This window comes from Phascolarctos cinereus, unplaced genomic scaffold (genome assembly GCF_003287225.1).
Source record: "Phascolarctos cinereus isolate Bilbo 61053 unplaced genomic scaffold, phaCin_HiC Scaffold_9;HRSCAF=440, whole genome shotgun sequence".
NCBI lineage: Eukaryota > Metazoa > Chordata > Mammalia > Diprotodontia > Phascolarctidae > Phascolarctos > Phascolarctos cinereus.
Genome location: NW_027556402.1, coordinates 20,920,574 through 20,942,127, shown reverse-complemented (window position 1 = coordinate 20,942,127; position 21,554 = coordinate 20,920,574). Strand labels below are relative to the sequence as shown.

Below are 21,554 nucleotides of genomic sequence, written 5' to 3'. Positions count from 1 at the left end.
TTTTTCTCTTCCTCTGAAAACTGCCTGTTCATATCCTTTGACCACATATCAATTGGGGAATAGCTCTTATTTTTTATAAATTTGACCCTGTTCCCTACATATTTGAAAAATAAAGCCTTAATCAGAGAAACTTGCTATAAAAAAAATTAGATTACTTTGTTGTCTTCAGTACCTTTTAGAAAAATGTCATTTCCCTGCCTATTTCTTTTAATTAGGTCTATTTTTGCTTTTGCTTTATCTGAAATCATGATGGCTACCCCTGCCTTTTTCTTACTTCAGCTGAAACACAGTAAGATTCTGCCCCAGCCCCTCATTTTAACCCTGTGTGTGCTTTTCTGTTTCGTGTGTGTGTGTCTTGTAAACAAGCATTGCTGGATTTTATTTTCTAATCCATTACTATATAATCCACTTCCATTTTATGGGTGAGTTCATCCCATTCGCATTCACAGTTATGATAACTAGCTGTGCATTTCCCTCCACGCTATTTTCTTCTATTTATTCTTCTCCCTTTTTTTCATTCTGTCTCTCTTCAAGTCGATTTTGTTTCTGACCACTGCCTGCCTTATTCCAATGAGATCTCAGACCCATTCAGCTGTGGAAGTAGGACTTCTGTATTGAGACCAAGCTTGAATCATAGTCAGTGCTTCACATGACATCCCTTTGAGAGCGTGCTCATAGAAATGCCTTCTTTAATATGAGAGGATGCCTGTTGTCTAGTTAATAGAAAAATATTAACTCTGTTTATATGATTTTCATTTCAGACTAAAGCATTCCAAAAAACAACAACAAAGGCTTCTAAGAAGATGTGGTGGAAAAACTACAAAATCATCATAATTATATCTTCCATTTTCATAATAATCATCATCATTCTTTTTAGTACAAATGTTATTCCAGTTTGAACCTTTAAGAAACACATCTCCCAAGTAACATCCCAAATAAATGGCTAAAATACGATTGGAGAGTTTTGTAGCCTAGTGATTAGAGCATCCTTTTCCAGTGTGGCTGTTTTAATGTAGCCTGTTCCAGGGCCTTTGAGAAAGGCGAGAGCTTTGAATTGTGCTCCCCAACCACCTGCCTCCTCTCCCACCCTTGAATGCATCTTTGCACTTCCTCCATTTCTCTGGTCCCATATCTAGTCCTTCCAAGCCTCCTTTAACACTTCTTCTTTGATTCTTAGACCTTTCAACATGACTGCTACTTACTTGGAAGAAACTATTTGGCCAATCCCATTATTTGAAGTTGTCTGAACCTTTTTCCTTCTTTAGAAAAAAAAGTGACCCTCAAGAATCACTACAATTGAAGGCCTGATGGATTAGAGTTAAAAGATCTCAAATGAAATTCTATTTTGGCCCCTGACTGCAAGTTCCCTCACCTCGCTGGGCCTCAGCTTCCTCATCTTTAAAATTAAGAGGTTAGCAGGGGTGGAGCCAAGATGGAGGAGCAGAAAAGCACTCAGTTAAGCTCTCTCAACATTCCCCTCCAAATAACCTTAAAATAATGGCTCAAATTGAATTCTGGAGGGGCAGAGCCAACAAAGGCTCAGAATGAGCCAGCCAGCCAGCCAAGACAACTATAACTGGGGAGAGGAAATTAACCCAGAACCCAAGTAGATTAAAGGCTTCTAGGTGGTTCTAGGTGGTGGTGACAGAAGCAGGAGAAGCTTCAGGAGCTCTCAAGCCTGGACTGCAGAGCTGGTTCAATATTAGGAAAACAGTCTGCGTAATTGGCCGTGTCAATAACAAAATGACAAAAATCGTATGATCACATCAGTAGATGCAGAAAAAGCCTTGCATGAAATAGAACACCCACACCCATTAAAAACAGTAGAATGCATAGAAATCAATGGAGCCTTTCTTAAAATGACAAGTAGTATCTATTTAAACCAAGAGCAAGCATTATCTGTAATAGGGATAAACGTGAAACCTTCCCATTAAGATCAAGAGTGAAGCAAAGATGTCCATTATCACTACTGTTCAAGGTCGTATTGGAAATACAACAGTGTACTTAAATGCTGGCTATAGTAATAAGACAAGAACAAGAAATTGAAGGGACAACTACAGGCAGTGAGGAAACAAAACTATGAACCCTGGAGAATCACCGGAAAACTCAGTGGGAATGATTCACAGCTTCAGCAGAGCTTCAGCATGTAAAATAGGCCCACAGAAATCATCAGCATTTGTATATACTACCAATGAAACACAGCCGGAAGAATAGAGAAATCCCACTGAAAATAACTGCACACAAGATAAAATACAGGGGATTATATGAACACAATTACAAAACACTTTTCACACAGATAAAGACATCTGAACAACCGAAGAAATATTAATTGCTCCTATCTACTATGAAAGGTTTAGCTATCCTGATCAACACAATGATCCAAGATAATTCCAAAGGACCCATGATGAAAAATGCTATCTACCTCCAGAGAGAGAACTGAGGAACTCCGAATGCAGATTGAAGCACAATTTCTTTAACTTCCTTACTGTAATATTTTGTTCATGCTTTCTTTTGTAACATGGCCAATGTGGAAATACGTTTTATGTGACCTCACATGTATAATCAAAATCAAATTACTGGCATTCTCAAGGAGGGGTGAGGGGCAGGAATGAGGCAGAGAATTTGGGACTCAAGATTTTTTTAAAATGATTGTTAAAAAAATTATACATGTAATTTAGAAACATTTAATGACATAAATAAAAATAATTTAAAATAAAATTGACAGGTTGAATGAGTTGACCTTGAAGGTCCCTGCCAGCTCTAAATCTGTGATCCTGAGATAGAGACACTTAAATACACATAACAAGGCCATTTATACATTCCTCTTTTGCACGATCTTTAAGACTGAAAACTCAAGATACTTGGTTTACTTAAGTATATTTTCCTTTCTTTGACTACAGGATCTGAAACTTCCAAACCCCCTCCTTCTTTCTCCAAATCAACAAATACTTATCCCCTCCTTTAGCACAAATTATAGAATTTTAATTCCTTTAATGCTTTCCTTGAGATGGTATTGTAATCCAAGGTTTCAAAAGTTTTCCTGACATCAACAGTAAATATCCCACCATATCACACAGGCTGGATGTACTAGGCCTTGTTGGGTACGTGTACTTACTATACATATTAGAGCTAAGAATACCACCAAACAGGCAGAAGACTTTGCTCCCTAGGTTTAGCTATGTTCTTGTGGCTTTTACTTTTCTAGTCATTTATATGCGGGATGAAAATAACCCGGAGCTTGAGGCACTTGGGAAGCTCCTAACCCAAAAAGCCTTTCCGAGTTTGTGGAAAGGGTAGTTTCTAAACTGCTGCTGACTAATGCAACTGATCAGTTTAGCAACTGAACACAGAGGAGGAAGCCACAAGGAATTTCTAACCCTAAATCAGACTGTGCTTTCTGACTGAAACTCTGCAACCAGTGAGTGGTAACTGAAGGGGGAAAGGGAGAAAGGGGCGATAGAGATCTAACCCCAGGGCACTTGTTAGCTGGGATATTCTACATTCCAAAGAGTTTGACTCCCATGCCAAGTGCTGGGGATGCAAACACAAAAGGTAGTCCCTTCCCTTGAGGAGCTTATCACATTCTAGCCCAGGGCACACAAGACCCAGAGGGGAAGAGCAGCAATGGCAGTGCTGATCAAACCTCTATTCCCAGGGCAATAGGTAGAAAAGTGGGGCAGGGGAAGCATAGCACATGACTGGGGATCTGGTGGAGGTCTTCTCTTTAGTCAGAATGGTGTATCCTCAGCACAAGTTGTTCCAGCAGCAGCTGCAAAGTGAGGAGGTACAGGGGCAGCCCCATTGGGGATTTAGGGCCAGCTTCAAAGAGTTGTTGGTTTTCGGTCATTTTTTTCGGCAGTGCCTGACTTTGTAACCCCATTTGGGGTTTTCTTGGCAAAGATACTGTAATGGTTTGACATTTCCTTCTCCAGTTCATTTTATAGATGAGGAAACTGAGGCAAACAGGATTCAGTGACTGGCCCAGGGTCACACAGCTTGTAAGTGTCTGAGGCCAAATTTGAGCTCATGAAGATGAGTCTTCCTGACTGCAGGTCTGCATTCTATCCACTGCACCCCTTAGCTCCCCACTGGAAAGAGTAAAACTTCTGTTGCTTCTTTTCTTGCCATACTCTCTCATGGCACTTCTTGGCCTCTTTGATTTGAGTTCAGGTGTGCTCTACTATTTCAAAAATCTTTGCTTATACTAATTGTGTCTTCTGACTAAGAAAACTAAACCCATCAGTGGGGGGCTCATAACCTGCTTTTAAGCAAAGATGTCTACGAAGTACCCTGAGCCTGAGGTTACCTTGTCTAGGGGATCCACATACAAGTTGGGAGGTGCCCCAGTGCTGATAGAAGCACAGAATATGGAGTCGGAGAGGAGCTTAGAGATCTTCATTTCACAAATGAAGAAACCAAGGCCCGAGAGGTCATAGAGTCAGGAGCACCTAGCACACACTTGCTGTGTGACCACGGTGAAGTGTGACCTTTTTGTATCTTAAACTCTTGTCCAATCAATCAAGGATATTTTTTGCTTAATAGTATTTTATTTTTTCTAATTACATACAAAAGCAATTGTCAATATTCAGTTTTTGGAAGATTTTGAGTTCCAATTTTTTCTCCCTCCTTCCTGCCCTCTTCTCTCCCCTCCCCAAGATGGCAAGCAATCTGATATAGGTTATATATGTGCAATAATGTAAAGCATATTTCCACATTAGTCATTTTATGAAAGAAGAAACATAACAAAAGGGAAAAAACATCAAACAGAGTGAAAATAGTCTGCTTCGATCTGTATTCAGACTCCATCACTTCTTTCTCTGGAGGTGGATAGCATGTTCCATCACGAGCCTTTTGAAATTGTCTTGGATCCCCTTGACCCAGCAATACCACTGGTAGGGCTATATCCCAAAGAGATCATAAAAATGAGAAAAGGACCTACACGCATAAAAATATTTATAGCAATATTTTGGTGGCAGCAAAGGATTGGAAATTAAGGGGATGCCCATCAGTTGGGGAATGGCTTGAACTAGTTGTGGTATGTATGTGGTATGTGGAATGTAATGGAATACTATTGGGCTATAAGAAATGATGAGCAGGTGGACTTGAGAAAAACCTGGAAAGACTTGTATGAACCGATGCTGAGTGAAGTGAGCAGAACCAAGAGAACGTTGTACACAGTAACAGCCACGTTGTGCAATGACTAACGTTGACAGACTTAGCCCTTCTCAGCAATGCAAGGATGTAAGACAATTCTAAAAGACTCCTGATAGAAAATGCTATTCACATCCAGAGAAAGATCTATGGAGTCTGAATGTATATCCAAGCACATTATTTGATATCTCTCTCTTTTTCCATTTGTTTATTTCTTCTTTCTCATGGTTTCTCCCATTGGTTCTAATTCTTCTTTCCAACATGACTAATGTGAAAATAGGTTCAATATGATTGTATATGTAGAGCCTATATCAGATTGCATGCTGTCTTGGGGTGGGGGGAGGGGAGAGATGGGGAGAAATTTGGAACTCCAAATCTTACAGAAGTGAATGTTGAAAATTAAAATTAATTAGTTAATAAAAAAAAGAAATTGTCTTGGATCATTGTATTACTGAGAAAAGCTAAGTCAATCATAGTTGACCAATGCACAGTGTTATTTTTACTTTGTACGATTTAATTCCTGTTTCTGCTCACTTCACTCAGTTTATATAAGTCTTCCCAGCTTTTTCTGAAATCTACCTGCTCATTATTTCTTGTGGAACAATAATATTCTATTACATTCATATACCATAACTTGTTCAGCTGTTCCCCAATGGATGGGCATCCTCTCAATTTCAAATTCTTTGCCACCACAAAAAGAGCTGCTGTAAATATTTTTGTACATGTGGGTCCTTTTCCCATTTGTATGATCTCTTTGGGATACAGCCCTAGAAGTGCTGTTGCTGGGTCAAAGGGTATGTACATTTTTATAGCCCTTTGGGCATAGTTCCAAATTGTTCTCCAGAATGGTTGAATCAGTTCACAGCTCCACCAATGGTGCGTTAGCATTCCAATTCTCCCCCATTTTCTTCAACATTTATCATTTTCATTTTTTTTTTAAGCAACTTGGCTTAAGTGACTTGCCCAGGGCCACACAACTAGTGTCAAGTGCTTGATCTGAGGCTGGATTTGAACTCAGGTCCTCCTGACTTCAGGGCCAGTGCTCTATCCACTGTGCCACCTAGCTGCCCCTTCTTCAACATTTATCATTTTCCTTTTCTTTTATATTAGCCAATCTGATAGGTATGAGGTGGTAAAGGTATTTATTAGGCACCTCCATCTGCCAGGCCCCGCTTGGGGTAACAAGTACAAAAGTACATGTGCAAAAATAAAGCAATCTCTACTTCTCTAATTGTTTCATGCCACCAGCCATTCATTTTCCATATTCACCTTTCTCCTTTCTAAAGTCTCTCCCTTCAATTGGCAGTTGTGATAACAACAAAACACCTGTACTTCCTAAAATCTATACTTCCTTGACCAGAAACTCTTTTTTTTTTTTTTTGGCTAGGCAATGGGGTCAAGTGACTTGCCCAAGGTCACACAGCTAGTAAGTATTATATGTCTGAGGCCGGATTTGAACTCTGGTCCTCCTGAATCCAGGGCCGGCGCTCTATCCACTGCGCCACCTAGTTGCCCCTCTTGACCAGAAACTCGTAACTTGAAAAAGTAATCATTTTAAAATGTGCACACACGAATAATGCTTAAGAAATTACCTTTGATCCATTTTAAAGCGTTCATTAATATTAACATAACAGAAAACAGCTGGTAGGTTGCAAGCAGATGCAGCAAAACCGAGAGTAACCAGAACTCTCAAGTAATAATTTCATTTTTCTATATACAAAGGTCTATAGAGGCATAACACTTTTGAAACATGCAAGAAAATCACAGGTTACTAGATTTTTACTCTAAAGTATATTATGGGGCAAGAAAAAAACACATGTGTGTATGTACATATACACATTCATGTATATATATGTATGTATATAGAGAGGTAATATTAGTTTTCTAATTATTTCCATTTCAAAAATCAGTGTTAACATTTTTATGTGTATGTGTGCAGTCCCATTCCCCATTTATTTGTTTATTTCCATTTCGCTGCCTCTTAACTCAGCAAAACACGCTTTATCAATAGCAATCTATATAAGTATACTGTGTTGGGTTGTTGTTGGGGGGTTTTTTTGCTGAAATTTTTAAATATATTAATGACAACAAAAGTTTGCAAAACCCACTGTCAATATACCCTTCCCCACTGGTCCTTTGACAGAAACAGGGCTCAGGACATCCAAATATTCTAGTCAGTCTAGGCATCAGGAGCTCAATAAATGTTTATTGACTTTGATTATTATTGATTGATGTGAGATACACAATAAGGGTGGTATTCTATGAGTATTATCGGTTTAAAGGCAAATCTGGCTAAATTTACAAAATTCCAAACAGAGTTCAAGTAGTACAAAAGTTAAGACTCTGAACATCAACGAATGTCTTAGCCAGATTCAACTCTTTACAGACTAATCAGTCATTTTGTATACAGAAGTAAATGAATAATTCAGGCCTGACCAATGGGCCAAATATTGAGTCTCAAGATCCGTTTCTCCTCTGCTTCAAGGCTTTCCATTCCTTACAATGCATACAAAACACTGAATACACACCCGTAATTATGCCAAATTATCAAAATGGAATTTTAAGAGAAAGATTAACTACGTTTAACTTTGCCTTGACTTTCTAGACTAAATTCAGCTATTCAAAATGTCATTAAAACATTCTAAAAGTTATCAAAGCCTAAGCTAAATCCCAGAATATTTAAACATTATCCATTTAAGGTCAGACTTCTTGAGGCTTTAGATTGTAAGCTCCTTGAGGGCCGGGACTGCTTTTTGCCTCTTTTTGTATCCCCAGAACAAGGCCTGACAGAGAGTAGGCTCTTCATAAATGTTTCTTGATTGAGTGATTGACTTCCCCTCGCAGGTTAGTTGTCTGGATCCCATGGAGCTACTTTACGCTTCGATACAGTAGAAATTTGAGGCAGAGAGATCAACCAGAAGGCTGCTGCAATTGTCCAGGTGCGAGATGATGAAGGTATACATCAGGATGGTGGCCATGTGGCTGGAGGGAAAGGGATGTGTCAAAGAGATATGAAGGTAGAAACTAGAAGGGTTGATAACAGATTGGATATGCCAGTGAGTGTTAGTGAGGAATCAAGGATGACACCAAGGTTGTGAACTTTGGTAACTGAAAGGGTAGTAGTGCCCTCAACAGCAATAGGGAAGTCTGGAAGGAGGGGAAAGAGAATGAGTTCAGCATCGAATATAGTGAGCTTGAGATGTCTAAGGGAAAACATTTCAATGTGTCCAATAGGCAATTGGTAATGCAAGACTGGAATTTGGGTGAGAGGTTAAGGCTCAATAAGTCGATATGAGAATGATCCACATAAAGATGATCAATGAACCCTGGGAGCTAATATAATCACCGAGACAACAGAGGAGAAGAAACCAGGGTCCAAGGACAGACACTTCAGGGGCACTTATAGTTAGTGGGTAGAACTTGGAGGAAGATCTAGCAAAGGAGACAGAAGGAATAGTCAACAGGAGCAAGGAGAAAATTCAGAAAGAGCAGCATCAAAACCTAGAGCAGAGTATCTAGGAGAAGAGTGTGATCAATGGTGCCAAAAGCTTCAGAGAGGACAAGAAGAGTAAGGACTGAGAAAAGCCTATGACATTTACATTACTACATTATTGCTAACAAATTTTCCAGCTGTGGTATGGCTACTAAATATGTTTAAATCTCTATGAAGACCATTGGAAAGTTCTTGCTTGTTAACTCAGTGAACTATGCAAACTACTTCCAAATGACACAGCTAGAGAAATGAATTAATAAGTGAGGACTTTAGGGAACTGAGCCAAATTTATAAAAATAAGAGCCATTCCTTAGTTGACAAATGGTCAAAGGATACAAAAAGAAATCAAAGCTATCAATAGTCACGTGGTCTAAATCACTATCAATTAGAGAACTGCAAATGAAACAACTCTGAGATGCCACCTCACACTTATCAGACTGGCTAACATGGCAGAAAAGAAAAATTTCAAACGCTAGATAGGATGTGGAAAAAACTGGGACCCTCATGTTGGTGGAGTTGTGAACTGGTCCAACCATATTGGAAAACAATTTGGAACCATGACCAAAGGGCCATGAAACTATGCACACCCTTTGACCCAGCAATACCACTAGGTCTTTGTATCAAAGAGATCAAAGAAAAGGGGAAAGGGCCTATTTGTACAAAAATATTTATAGCAGCTCTTTTTGTCTTGGCAAAAAGAAAAAAAATGGAACTTGAGAGGATGCCCATCAATTGGGGAATGGCTAAACAAGTTGTGGTCATATGATTGTGATGGAATACTATTGTGCTGTAAGAAATGACAAACAAGATGGTTTCAGAAAAACCTGGGAAGAATTATATGAACTGATGCAATGTGAAGTGAGCAGAACCAGGAGAACGTTGTACACAGATACAGCAACATTGTAATAATGATCAACTCAGAAAGACTTAGCTATTCTGATAAGGAAAATGATCCAAGATAATTCCAAATGACCCACGAAGAAAAATGCTATCCATCTCCAGAGAAAGAACTGATAAACTTGAGCGCAAATGGAAGCATACTTTTTAAATTTTCTTTCTTTTTCTTGTTTGTATTGTTCATTTTCTTTTACAACATGGCTAATATGGAAATATATTTTGCATGACTTCACATATATAATCAATATCATGTTGCTTTCCTTCTCAAGGAGTGATAGAGGGCAGGAAGGGAGAGCATTTGGAACTCAAAATTTTTTCATTTTTTTTTAACTTTTAATTGGGAAACGTTTAATAAAATAAGCAAAAATATATTTTCAAAAATTCTCTCTCCTTGATCTACTTTCCAGGTCAATTGTTTTTCCAATGAGATATTTCACATTTTTTTCATTTTTTTGATTTTGATTTGATTATTTCTTGATATCTCATGGAATCATTAGCTTCCACTTATCCAATTCTAATTTTTAAAGAATTGTTTTCTTCAGTAATCTTTTGTATCTCCTTTTCCATTTGGCCAGTTCTGCTTTTTAAGGAGTTATTTTCATCAGCGAAGTTTTGTGCTTATTTTTCCATTTAGCCAATTCTCATTTTTAAGGTATTATTTTCTTCAGCATTTTTTGTGCCTCTTTTATCAAGCTGTTAGTTCTCTTTTCATAATTTTCTTGCATCACTCTCATTTCTCCTCCCAATTTTTCCTCTACCACTCTTATCTCTTTGTTCGATGCTTCCAAGAATTTTTGTTGAGACTGTGTCCAATTTTAATTTACCTTGGAACTATGACCTGGAACTGAATATGGGCAATGCAACAGAGTCTGCACCCAGTGCCAGCTCAAAGTCACCTGTAATCTCTTTCTGATCAATTGTCCAACCTCCTTGCCCTCTCTGGGCTAAGGTTCCCAAGGCTGCTGCCGCCAATATCATCTCCAAGGTCCACTACTGTTATTGTTGTCGAATGCACTACAGGCCAGGCCCCAACCTGGTGTCACAGATCTCTCCCACTGACCTCCTAAGTTGTCCTGGGCTGGAAAAATGTGTCACGACATCCTTTTGTTGGCTCTGCCACTCCAGAATTCAATTTGATTTATGATATCTTAAAGTCGTTTGGAAGAGAATATTGGGAGAGTTCAGCTGCATTGCTGCCTTTACTCTGCCATCTTGACTTCTCCCCTTCTTATCGATCGGCTATTTATTCTATTGGGGAATGGGCTCCTGTTCTTTTTGTAAAAATTCCTATTTTTCTTGGATCGTTATTAAGGAAACATTACAATTATTTTTGTAGTTAATTTTTCCTTCTATTTATTTTTTAAATTTTCTTTTTTTATTATGAATTAGAAAAGCCTCAACACATGAACATTTCCCTACATGTGAAAAAAGCATTGTATATCACAGCATGAAACTCCATTACACAAACCTTGGAGTTGTTTTTACAGTACTGTTCCAATAGAATGCCTTCTCTTCCCTTCTCTCAACTTTTGTAAATTTACCCTGCACCGTTAGGAAATGTGTATACTCCTTTCTATTCCCATTTAGTAATCACCCAAACATTATCATACCTAACCTTTTGTTTGGTTTGGTTTTAGTTTTTTACATTTTATGTTTAGCATTCTTTTCTTTTTAAGTTTTGAATTTCAAAATATCTTTCCCTCAACCTACCCACTAAGAAGGTAGGCAATATATTAATTATACATGTGAAATCATGTAAAACATTTTCCCATATTAGCCATCTTAAAAAGCAAGAAAAAGAAACAGAAAATTATACTTCAATTCACACTCAGAGTTCTCTCTCTGGAGGTGGATAGCATTTTCCCATCATTAGTCCTTTAAATTTGTCTTGGATCATTGTATTGATCAGAGTAGCCAAGTCTTTCACAGCTGATCATTATTATGACATTGTTGGTATCTGCACAATGATATCTCCTGGTTCTTCTTATTTAATTTACATCAGTTCATATAGATTTTGCCATGTTTTTCTGAATCAACCTCCCCCTTGTCACAATAGTGTTCCATCACAATCATATGCCACAACTTGTTCAGACATTCCCCAAAAGATGGGCATCCCCTTAATTTCCAATTCTTTGCCAAGACAAAAGAGCTGCTATAAATATTTTCGTACATATAGGTACTTTTCTTTTTTCTTTTATATCTTTGGGATACAGACCTAGCAGCGCCTTTGCTGGGCCAAAGAGGATGCACAGTTTTATGACCCTTTAGGCATAGTTCCAAATTGTTCTCCAGAATGGTTGGACCAGTTCACTACTTGACCAGCAGTTCACTGGTGTGCCTATTTTTCCTTCATCCCCTCCAGCGTTTGTAATTTCTGATAGGTGTGAGTTGGTCATTCAGTTGTTTTAATTGCTTTCCTCTAATTAGTAGTGACTTAGAGCATTTTGTTCATATAACTATAGACAGCCTTAATTTCTTCTTCTGAAAACTGCTTGTTTGTATTCTTTGAGCATTTATCAACATGAGAATGGGTCTCATTTTTATAAATTTGACTCAGTTCTATACTTTTACCTTTTAGCATGATATAGTTTCCCTGCCTATCTCTTTTAATTGGGTCTATTTTTGCTTTAGCTTTGTCTGAGATCATGATTGCTATCCCTGCTTTTTCTTTTTTTTTTTTTTACTTAAGTTGAAGTATAATAGATTCTGCTCAAGCCCTTTATTTTAACTCTGTGTCTTTCGTTTCAAGTGTCTCATGTAAACTTACCTATCTTGTAACTTATCTATATTGTTGGAATCTGGTTTCTAATCCATTCTGCTATCTGCTTCCACTTTATAGGTAAGCTCATCCTATTCACAATTATGATAAATGTGTATTTCCTTCCATCCCATTTTCTTGTTTCTTCCTCTGTCTGTCTTTCTCTCTCTCTGTCTCTCCATCTCTGTCTCTTTCTCTGTCTCTCTCTCTTTCCTCTATTCCTCCTCAAAAGTTTATTTTGCTTCTAATAACTGCCTGCTTTAATCTGCATTCCCTTTTATCAAACACACACACACACACTTTTCTTTTTCCCTTCCCCTCCTATTTCCTCATTGGATAAGTTACATTTTTATAAACCACTGAGTACACACATGCATGCGCACACACATATATGTATGTATGTATATTTCCCTCTTTGAACCAATTCCAGTGAAAGTGAGGTTCAGGCATTGCCCACCATACCACTAACCCTACCCCCCCCCGTTTTCCCCTCTATTATAAAAGTTCTTCCTCACATGCCTCTTTTATATGAAAAAAATGTGTACCTTTCCTTTCCCCTTCCTCCCAATGCATCCCTCTTTCTCCTCCCTTCATTTTTTGGAGAGTATTCCAACATAATTGACTCACACTCATGTCCTCTGTCTATGTAACCTCCTTTTAACTGCCCCAATAATGATGAAGTTCTTAAGCATTAACATGTATCATCTTCTCACATAAGAATATAAGTAGTTTAACTTGAGTCCCTCATGATTATTCTTCCATGTTCACCTTTTTATGCTTCCCTTGAGTTTTGCGTTTATCAGATTTCCTATTCAGCTCTAGTCTTTTCATCGAGAATGCTTGAAAGTGCTCTAGTTCATTAAATAGCCATTTTCCCCCTGAAGGATTACACTCCGTTTTGCTGGATAGGTTACTCTTGATTGTAATGCTAGCTCCTCTGTCTTCCAGCATATCATATTCTAAGTCCTCCACCCCTTTCATGTGAAAGCTGCCAAATCATCTGTGATCCTGACTATGGCTCCATGGTATTTTAATCGTCATTCCTGGTTGCTGGCAGTGTTTTGTCTTTGATCTGGGAGCTCTAGAATTTGGCTATAATATTTCTGGGATTTTTCATTTTGGGATCTCTTTCAGGAAGTGATCAGTGGATTTTTAAAATTTCTATTTCACTCTCAAAATCTATTATCAAGCAGTTTTCCTTAATAATTTCTTGATTGTGGCTTCCAGGGAATCCAATAATCCTTAAATTATCTCACCTGGATCTATTTTTTAAGTAGTTGTTTTTCTAATGAGACATTTCACATTTTCATCTATTTTTTCATTCTTTTGACTTTGATTGTCATAGAGTCATTAGCTTCCACTTCCTCAATTCTAATTTTTAAGGAATTATTCTTCAGTTACCTTTTGTAACCTCTTTTTCCATGTGGTCAATTCTGCTTTTTAAGGAGTTATCTTCAGTTATCTTTACACCTCCTTTTCTATTAGGCAGATTCTGTTTTTAAGGTGTTGCGTTCTTCAGTATTTTTTTTTTTTTTGCCTCTTATACCAAGCTGTTAATTCTCTTTACCTAATTTTCTTGCTTCATTCATTTCTTTTCCCAAATTTTCTTCTACAGGTCTTATCTTTAACTCTTCCAGAAATTCTTGCTGGATTTGGGTCGCTGATATTTTGCTTTGAGACTTTCTTGTAGCTGTTTTCACATTATTGCCTTCTAAATTTATATCTTGTTCTTCCTTTGTCACCAGAGTTGCTTTTTTATGGTCAAATTCTTTTTTTATTGTGGTTTACTCATTTTTCAATCCTGCTTTTTGTTGGCGTTTTTTTTTACTTTGAACTTTACGTTCTGCTCACCTGGAGGTGGGGAGGCACGGTCCCAAGCTTCAGGCTTTTTCGTATTGCTGTTTTCAGATCTAGCTCTGGGATGTTTGCAAATTTTTGGTGCTTCCAAGGTGGTGTGATCCTGGAAGAGGTATGGTCACCACTCTCCTACTCTGAGCTCCAATCTTTACCCAGGAAGGGCCCTCACTCCCAAGAAGCTACAAGCACTAGCACTCCTCTCCATCTTAGAACTGTGATCAGGGCCCCTGCTCCTTTGTGACTGGCCACCACGACTATTGCTTCATCTTATAAATTGTTATTCTGGTTCTATTCACTGAACTCTGCATCAGTTCGTGTAAACCTTCCCAGGTTAAAGCACAATAGTATTCCATGACATTTATATACCTTAACTTGTTCAGTAATTCCCCAAATGATGGGTACCCCCTCAGTTTCCACATCTTTGCCACAATGAAAAGCTATAAACATTTTTGTAGATCCTTACAGTTTCTTTTGCTCAGGACCAATCTCTCTTTTACTCTACTCTCCCCTCTAATTCCTCATTCTATCTTCTCCCCTTTCCCTCCTATCTCCCCATTAAGTGAAATGTATTTCTATACCTAACTGTATGTGCACATCCTTCTCTCTTTTGACCAATTCAGATGAGAGGTTTAAGTATCAGCTGAAGGACTGGGCTGCTTTCTTGGTGTATTGAGTGTTCTTTTATTCCAGGATCTCAAGGACAGCTCAGGCTAGGGACCTGCAAGTTACCAGTGCAATGAAATTGGCTTGATCCAGGGCAAAGTCTGATTCCTGCCCCACCAGGTCCGATCTCTGCAAATTCCTAACCTGGCTTTCAGCTGCGGGGGAGCAACTGCTCCTCCCACCCCCTTCTACTTCTGCTCTTCCATATTGATGTCTACTAACTTATGACTTTTCCCTGACCTACCTTTTTCTCCTAATACATTCGTCTTCCCCCTCCCTTACCTTACCTCCCATCTCTTAAGATCAAGACATTAACAGAACCACTCCCAAGCCTTCTGTCCCTCATTGACCTCTGATGATGATAGGGTTTGGCGGAGACACATGCATTGTCTCCCTAGACTAGAAGCTAAGTAGCTTCCCGTTAGTCCTTTGTCATTGCTCATTTGTGTCTACCTTTTGTTTCTCTTAATTCCTGCATTTGAACTTCAAAGTTTCTACACAACCCTGGTATTTTCATCAGGAATGCTTGCAATTATTTCACTCAAGGTGAATTTCCCCCCAATAGGACTATATCCAGTTTTGCTGAGTAAATTATGCTTGGCTCTAAGTCCATATCCTTTCCCTTCTGGAACATCATACTCTAAGCTCTCCACTCTTTTATCGTGTTGGTTGCTAAATCATATGTGATCCCAACTATGGCTCTTCAGTATTTGAAATCTTTGTTCCTTGAGGCTGGCAGTACTTCTTTGACCTACAAGATCTGGATTTTAGCTATAACCTTCCAGGGAATTTTCATTTTTGCATTTCATTCAGAACGTTACTGGTGGATTCTACTTCCACTCTAGTTCTAAGTATCTGAGGAGTTTTCTTCTAAGATTTTTTTTTCTTTCTTTGCTTTTTGGTGAAGCAATTGGGGTTTAGTGACTGGCCCAGGGTCACACAGCTAGTAAGTGTCAAGTGTCTAGGGTCACATTTGAACTCAGGTCCTCCTGACTCCAAGGCTGGGAGCTCCATCCACTGCACCACCTAGCTGCCCTCTTCTAAGATTTCTTAAAATGTGCCATCTAAGCTTTTTTAGTCATGGTTTTCAGGTATCCAATGAATCTTAAATTCCTTCTCCTTGATCTGTTTTCCAGGTCAGCTGATTTTGCTACATATTTTTTTCTTTTCAGTCATTTGACTTGGTTTATACACATATATAAACATACATACATACAGAGAAAGAGAGAGAGTGTCTTTGAAGTAATTAGCTTCTATCTGGTACATTTTAACTTGCAGGGAGTTTATTACTTGAGCAAAGTTTTGTACCTCTCAGGGACAAGCTGTTAATTTGCTTTACACTTCTTTCTTCCATGATCTTCATTCTCCCTGCCCCACAATTTTTTCTTCTAGAACTCATTTCATTGACTAAAAAAACCAAATTTTAACTTTTTTTCAACTCTTGCTTTATCTCTTTCAGGAATTCTATTTGATTTTTTGCCTAAACTATATATATTTTTTGAGGCTTTAAGTATTTTCGGAGATATTTTCTTCTTTTTTGTATCTTCATCATCCCTGTTCACGTAATAGCTTTTTATGGTGGGCTTCTTGTTTATCATTCTTCCAGCCTACTTCTTGACTTTGGATTTGATGTTACAAATGGATTGTCTAATAAGCTGGTCCTACTGCTGCTTCCTTGGTGTTTTAAGCATCGTTATTATTCCAGAATGTAATGGACAGCTCAGTTGGAGGACCTGCAAGTTCTCAGTGTCTTAAAGTGGTCTGATCCAGGGCAGAATGTGATTGCGCCCCCCCCATCTGATCCATCTCTGCAAATTCCAAGTGTGACTAAGAATGCCCTGGACTCTGCCAATTGGAAAGCTTTGTTGGTTCAGAGTGATTGAACTGTAGACTCTCCTATCATCTAGGATTCTTGCTGTGGCCCTTCAGACTGGGATAGCTTAGAACAGAAGATTCCATCCTACTCTTGGGGTCTGTGCCACCACACTGCTGCTTCTTGCTTCCAAATCTGCTCCTCTCAGCCCCCCAGCTGAAGGTCTGAGGCTGTTCCTTACCCCTGGAACTGTGATCCTGAATTGAACAGTGGGCAACTAAGCTGCCCGTTGGCATGCGTTCCCATTGAAGTGCCCTAGAATGGGTCTGAGAATGCCCCTCCTTTTGCTGTGGTAGTCTCTTCCATGCTGAAGTCCTCTGCCCATGACCAGCTCCTGGCCAAACCCTATCCATGGTGTCCACAGACCTCTCTGTCTCCCTGTGTCAACCTGAGCTAGAAAAATGACTTTTTTGGGGACTTCCCCACCAGGATTCAGTCTGGTGCATTCTCTAGATGTGTTTGAAGATTTTTGTAGGGGAGCTCACTGAACTTCTCCCTGATACTGGGTCAACTTGGCTCCACTTCCCCTCCAGTGTGTCCCTCTTTTTGTACAGAAGAGAAGGAATAGGATTAGCATTGCCCCAATTTCTCTGACTCTTCTTTCTTCACCAAACCCTTACTTTTAATCCCATTTAATTGCACCCTCTGCAATTACAATTTCCTTCATTTTTTACTGTTCCCTCTTATACTGCACCACCCCCCCCCTCCACTTTCCCCATCCCTTTTCCCTTCACACTCCACCTACATGTGTCCAACCCTCCTTCAGTCAGTCCCGATGAGACTGTCCACTCTATCCCACTCCTTCCTTCATGTTTGAATGCCTTTTTGGTACAACCCAATTTTACGAAATAGTTAAGATCCTCTCCCTTGTCTCTTACTTTCTTCTGCTCTGCATTCCTTCCTTCTTCCTTTTTCTTTCTTCTCTTAAAAAGAACAAAACCACCTCCAGGCCATTTCTCAAGGGAGAAGAGATATCACTCTTCCTGTTACAATGCAATTCCTCCATCAATGTTTTTTCAGTTACGTTCAACTCTTCTCTATTTGGGGAATTCTTGACAAAGATACTGGAGTGGCTTGCCATTTCCTTCTCTAGTTCTCAAGTGTTGCAAGGCAAATTGGTTTTAAGCCTTTGTCCTTCTTTTGGAATATATTGCAAGGTTATCTCTACTTTATAGCAGTCCCTTCCAAGTCTTTGGGAACCTTGTTTCCTTGGTTCCTGAATTTCTTTTTCTCCCTACTTGCAATTTTTCCTTTGACCTGGCAAGTCTGTATCTTAGCTATGACATTCCTGGGTGTCTTCAGTTTGGGGTTTCTTATTCCATTGTTGTTCTCTGATTAACAGATCGGGGCATTTTCTTTTAGCATCGTATTTCTTGAAACATGGTGTTCTTTGGTTGTGATTCTCAGAGCCCAATGATTATTTCTCTTAGAATGCTTTTCTAGTTTTTGTTTTTTTATAGGTGCCCTTTTCCTTGATCTTATCCTATTTCTTATCTCCTAGAGTCACTGAACTGTTTGATAAGTTTACTCAAATTTTTACTGTGTTTGCCAATTGGATAATTTTTTGCACCTTCTAAGATATTTGTTCTCCATCCAATTTTTTCCCTCCAGAATTATTTCTTCCCAGTTATATTTGGTCTTATTGGGCACTTTTTTCCTATGAGGTGGTAATTTTTGAGGAGTTATCCTCTTCTGGTTTATTTCTTTAGAGTCTCCTGACCAATGGTATTTGTGCTGTTTGGGACCTCATGCCAGAGCGAGGTTCTATCTCCTGTGATATATTCTAGCATGGGTTGAGTACCCAGCACCTACCAGATCCTGCTCCCTCGGTACTCTGGATGCCAGTATTACTGCCATTCTAGACAGGGTAACTCAGGCCCCCTACTCCCTTCTCAATCTGACTTCTGCTTCCTGATGGGCCACCTGTCTCACACAAACCACAATCAGGAGATGGTTCAATCTCAGCTATAGCCCTGGCCTCTTCTAGGGACTGGAAATCACACTTGCTCTATGTTTCTTGCAAGGCACCCTAGCACAGACACCAAGGTTCAGAGTTGACCTGAAGTCCTACTGAGGCTCATCAAATGGTCCCTGACCCCCTTCACATCTATGGGGACCAAATGCCTCCTGCTAAAGGGAGCTGGTAGCACACTCGCTAGTGCTTGGTCTGGAGGTAGGGAATCTGGCCTCAAGACACAATGTAACCCTAGGCAACAACTTTCTTAATCTTTCTCAGTTTTTTCAACTATAAAATGGAGATAATAGCACCTACCTCCCAGGACTGTCATGAGGATTAAAGTAAATTTATAAAAACACTTAGTGCTGTTACAGTGCCTGCCACATAATAGGTACTACATAAATACACAATCTCTTCCCTCCCCTTATTAGTTCCAACAAGCCAGGACTAGGATGAAGCTTCATCTTCGCAATTACTATAGCTCACTAGCTCACAACCTCCTCCTACCCCCTTCAGAGCTCCAGCTTGTTCCTGGCATGCTTAACAGAGTTCACATTACTTCCCCTGGTGAAACTCTTTCTCCCAGTTTCCACTGGCTTCTGAATTTTGTACAAGTCTGGGCTAAAAATTTACTTCTGTTTCTCTACACAGCTTTATCATTACTATACTTAGGGGTCCTTTTCAGATTATCTGCTAGTGGGTATGAGCTAGGGAAGTCCCACCCCTTCGTTCAGCTCCAACCTGGCACCTTGCATACCTGTTGTCATGACCTATAAAAGGGCAAACGATAAGTACTTCTATATTAGATGTTTTCAGATGAAGACACGTTAAAAGAAACTCAAGAGTCAACAGGAATAAATTCACAGTATCAAGCTTTTTGCCATTTATATATAGAAATATTCATACTGATGTTCATTTTTAACTTCAAAAAGCAAGAGACAGAAAATGGCGTGTGAAGTAGGCTTGCTCTAAAAATTAAGTTAGATTTCATCCTCTAACTAGGACAAAACACATTCACTTCTTTTGTGTGCTCGAGTCTTCTTGTACAAAATGAGTAATATGGAAATGTTTTACAAGACTGCACATGTGTAACCTACACAGACTGTTTACTGCCTCAAGAATGGGAGAGGGGAGGGACGGAGGGATAGAATTTTGGAACTCAAAACTTAAAAAAAAAGTTTAGAAATTGTTTTAACATGTAATGGGAAAAAATATTTACAAAAAAAGTAAGTGTGTAATGCCTGTACTTGAGGATTGTACTCCTGACACACCCTAAAATTTTTTTTCACCAGATTTAAATAGCTAGTCAGAGGCCCCTTTCTCCTACATGGTAAATCTCCACTTATCACCTCACTTTTGAAGTGACATGAAGACACTGATGTGTCCTAGCTTGTATAGTTTCCTTACTCTTCAGGCCTTATACAAGGTGCTGCCCACGTCACCACAACAGAACTCTAGAAGATGCACTAACCTAGTAATCATTGCCATTTTCCACAGAGGTCTCTTGGAGATTCAAGTAGACCTCCACAACTGTCTATAGCTAAGGTTACTATATCCAGTTCCATCTGAGGAGGGTAAAACCAGACAGGTTTCCGGAGTTTTAGGAGATCATAAATTAGTGTGATAGAAAAATACATAGGAACAATAGAAGGCAGTAAACTCCAATACCAAATACTCCCTCCTTTAAATCGGAGCTGAATTTTAAAATACTGTGGCAATATGAACTAAAGCTTTTTACCATCCTTTTCCTCACCAAAGTAAAAGTAATGATGCTCTTGTGACTGACTATATACAATCAAGTATTATAAGTTACAGATCCAACTTGGTACATTTCTAGATATTCCTCTGGCCCATGCACAAGTTCAAAGCTGGTCTGAATGTTTTACAAAGATTTCTACCAACTTTAAGATGACAATAACTAACTTTTCAGAATTACAAGCAATCGTTTTTCCATTTTCTAATGGCACAGCACCACAGCTGTATTATTAATTTAACATGCCAAATTATCACCTAAGATTCCAGATGACATCTTGTCCCAATTTTGTTCACTCAGAATCTGGTATACATTCCAAGATCCACACAGAAAACCTTCACGGAAAGGCCTCGCATCATGAAAATGTCACCTTGTAAAGTTTGAAACCATCTTTTCTTGCTCTAACTTTCACTAGTACATAAAAGGGTAAGGAGGTACAGGCACCTGGGTTGATCTTTCTTGTGATAATCTGTGTTTACATAAAGCCCTTTCCTGTCATTCTCGGGGAGCGTGCTACTCCCCATTTTAGAGACAACTAAGCTGGGGTCAGAGGTGAAATGACTTCCCTAACATCATATGATGAGCTAGGACAGAGCCCAAAGGCCTAAAGATTATTTGGAAGAGTCCGAAGGACCGAGGAGCTTTCAGCTGTTGAATGAATAGAGGTCCTGCACCAAGACAACGTCAATCAACACCTGCCTTCCCACTACCAAGACTCCAACAAGGCCTGCCACGCTTTTCCACAGACTCAAGGAGATCTGGATGCTCTGAGAATGAATTCACTTGACAGCAGATCTCTCTCAGAGGGAATCCAAAATAGGAACAAAAATTTCGCTTTGTAAGAAAACAGAACTAGAATGATGACAAAATGCCTTGCAACTTAAGTTGTGCAAATTCTTAGCACATTAGAACAGCAGTCAAAATGTCTCATTTTACAAATTAGGAAGTAAAACACTAGTCAAGGGATTCCTTTTTCCCATCTGCACCTATTCCAGGCCCTGCAGGGATTCCTCGGCCATCTGTAGAATTCTAAAATCCCTAAATCCCATTTTGAGAAACATTAAACTACAGTAATTTGGGTCTTAGCCCCAAGTAAACTATGATATAAAAAACAGACAAAATAGAGGGAAAAAACAAGTGTTCATTAAAAAT

The 21,554-nt window shown here is 39.1% G+C and overlaps 1 protein-coding gene across 2 annotated transcripts in view; it reads left to right on the top strand.

The window, feature by feature from the left end:
- The window catches only part of LOC110209746 (vesicle-associated membrane protein 7-like), a 46,200-nt gene extending 43,505 nt beyond the window's left edge, over nucleotides 1-2,695 (top strand). The window contains exon 7 of one of the 2 annotated variants that reach the window (XM_020988391.2): nucleotides 762-2,695. In XM_020988391.2, coding sequence (XP_020844050.1) covers nucleotides 762-834 — 73 coding nt within the window. In that variant the 3' untranslated portion in view covers nucleotides 835-2,695. The remainder of the gene's footprint in view (nucleotides 1-761) is intronic. The other variant, XM_020988392.2, reaches the window with a different exon arrangement.
- Nucleotides 2,696-21,554: the final 18,859 nt, after the last annotated feature.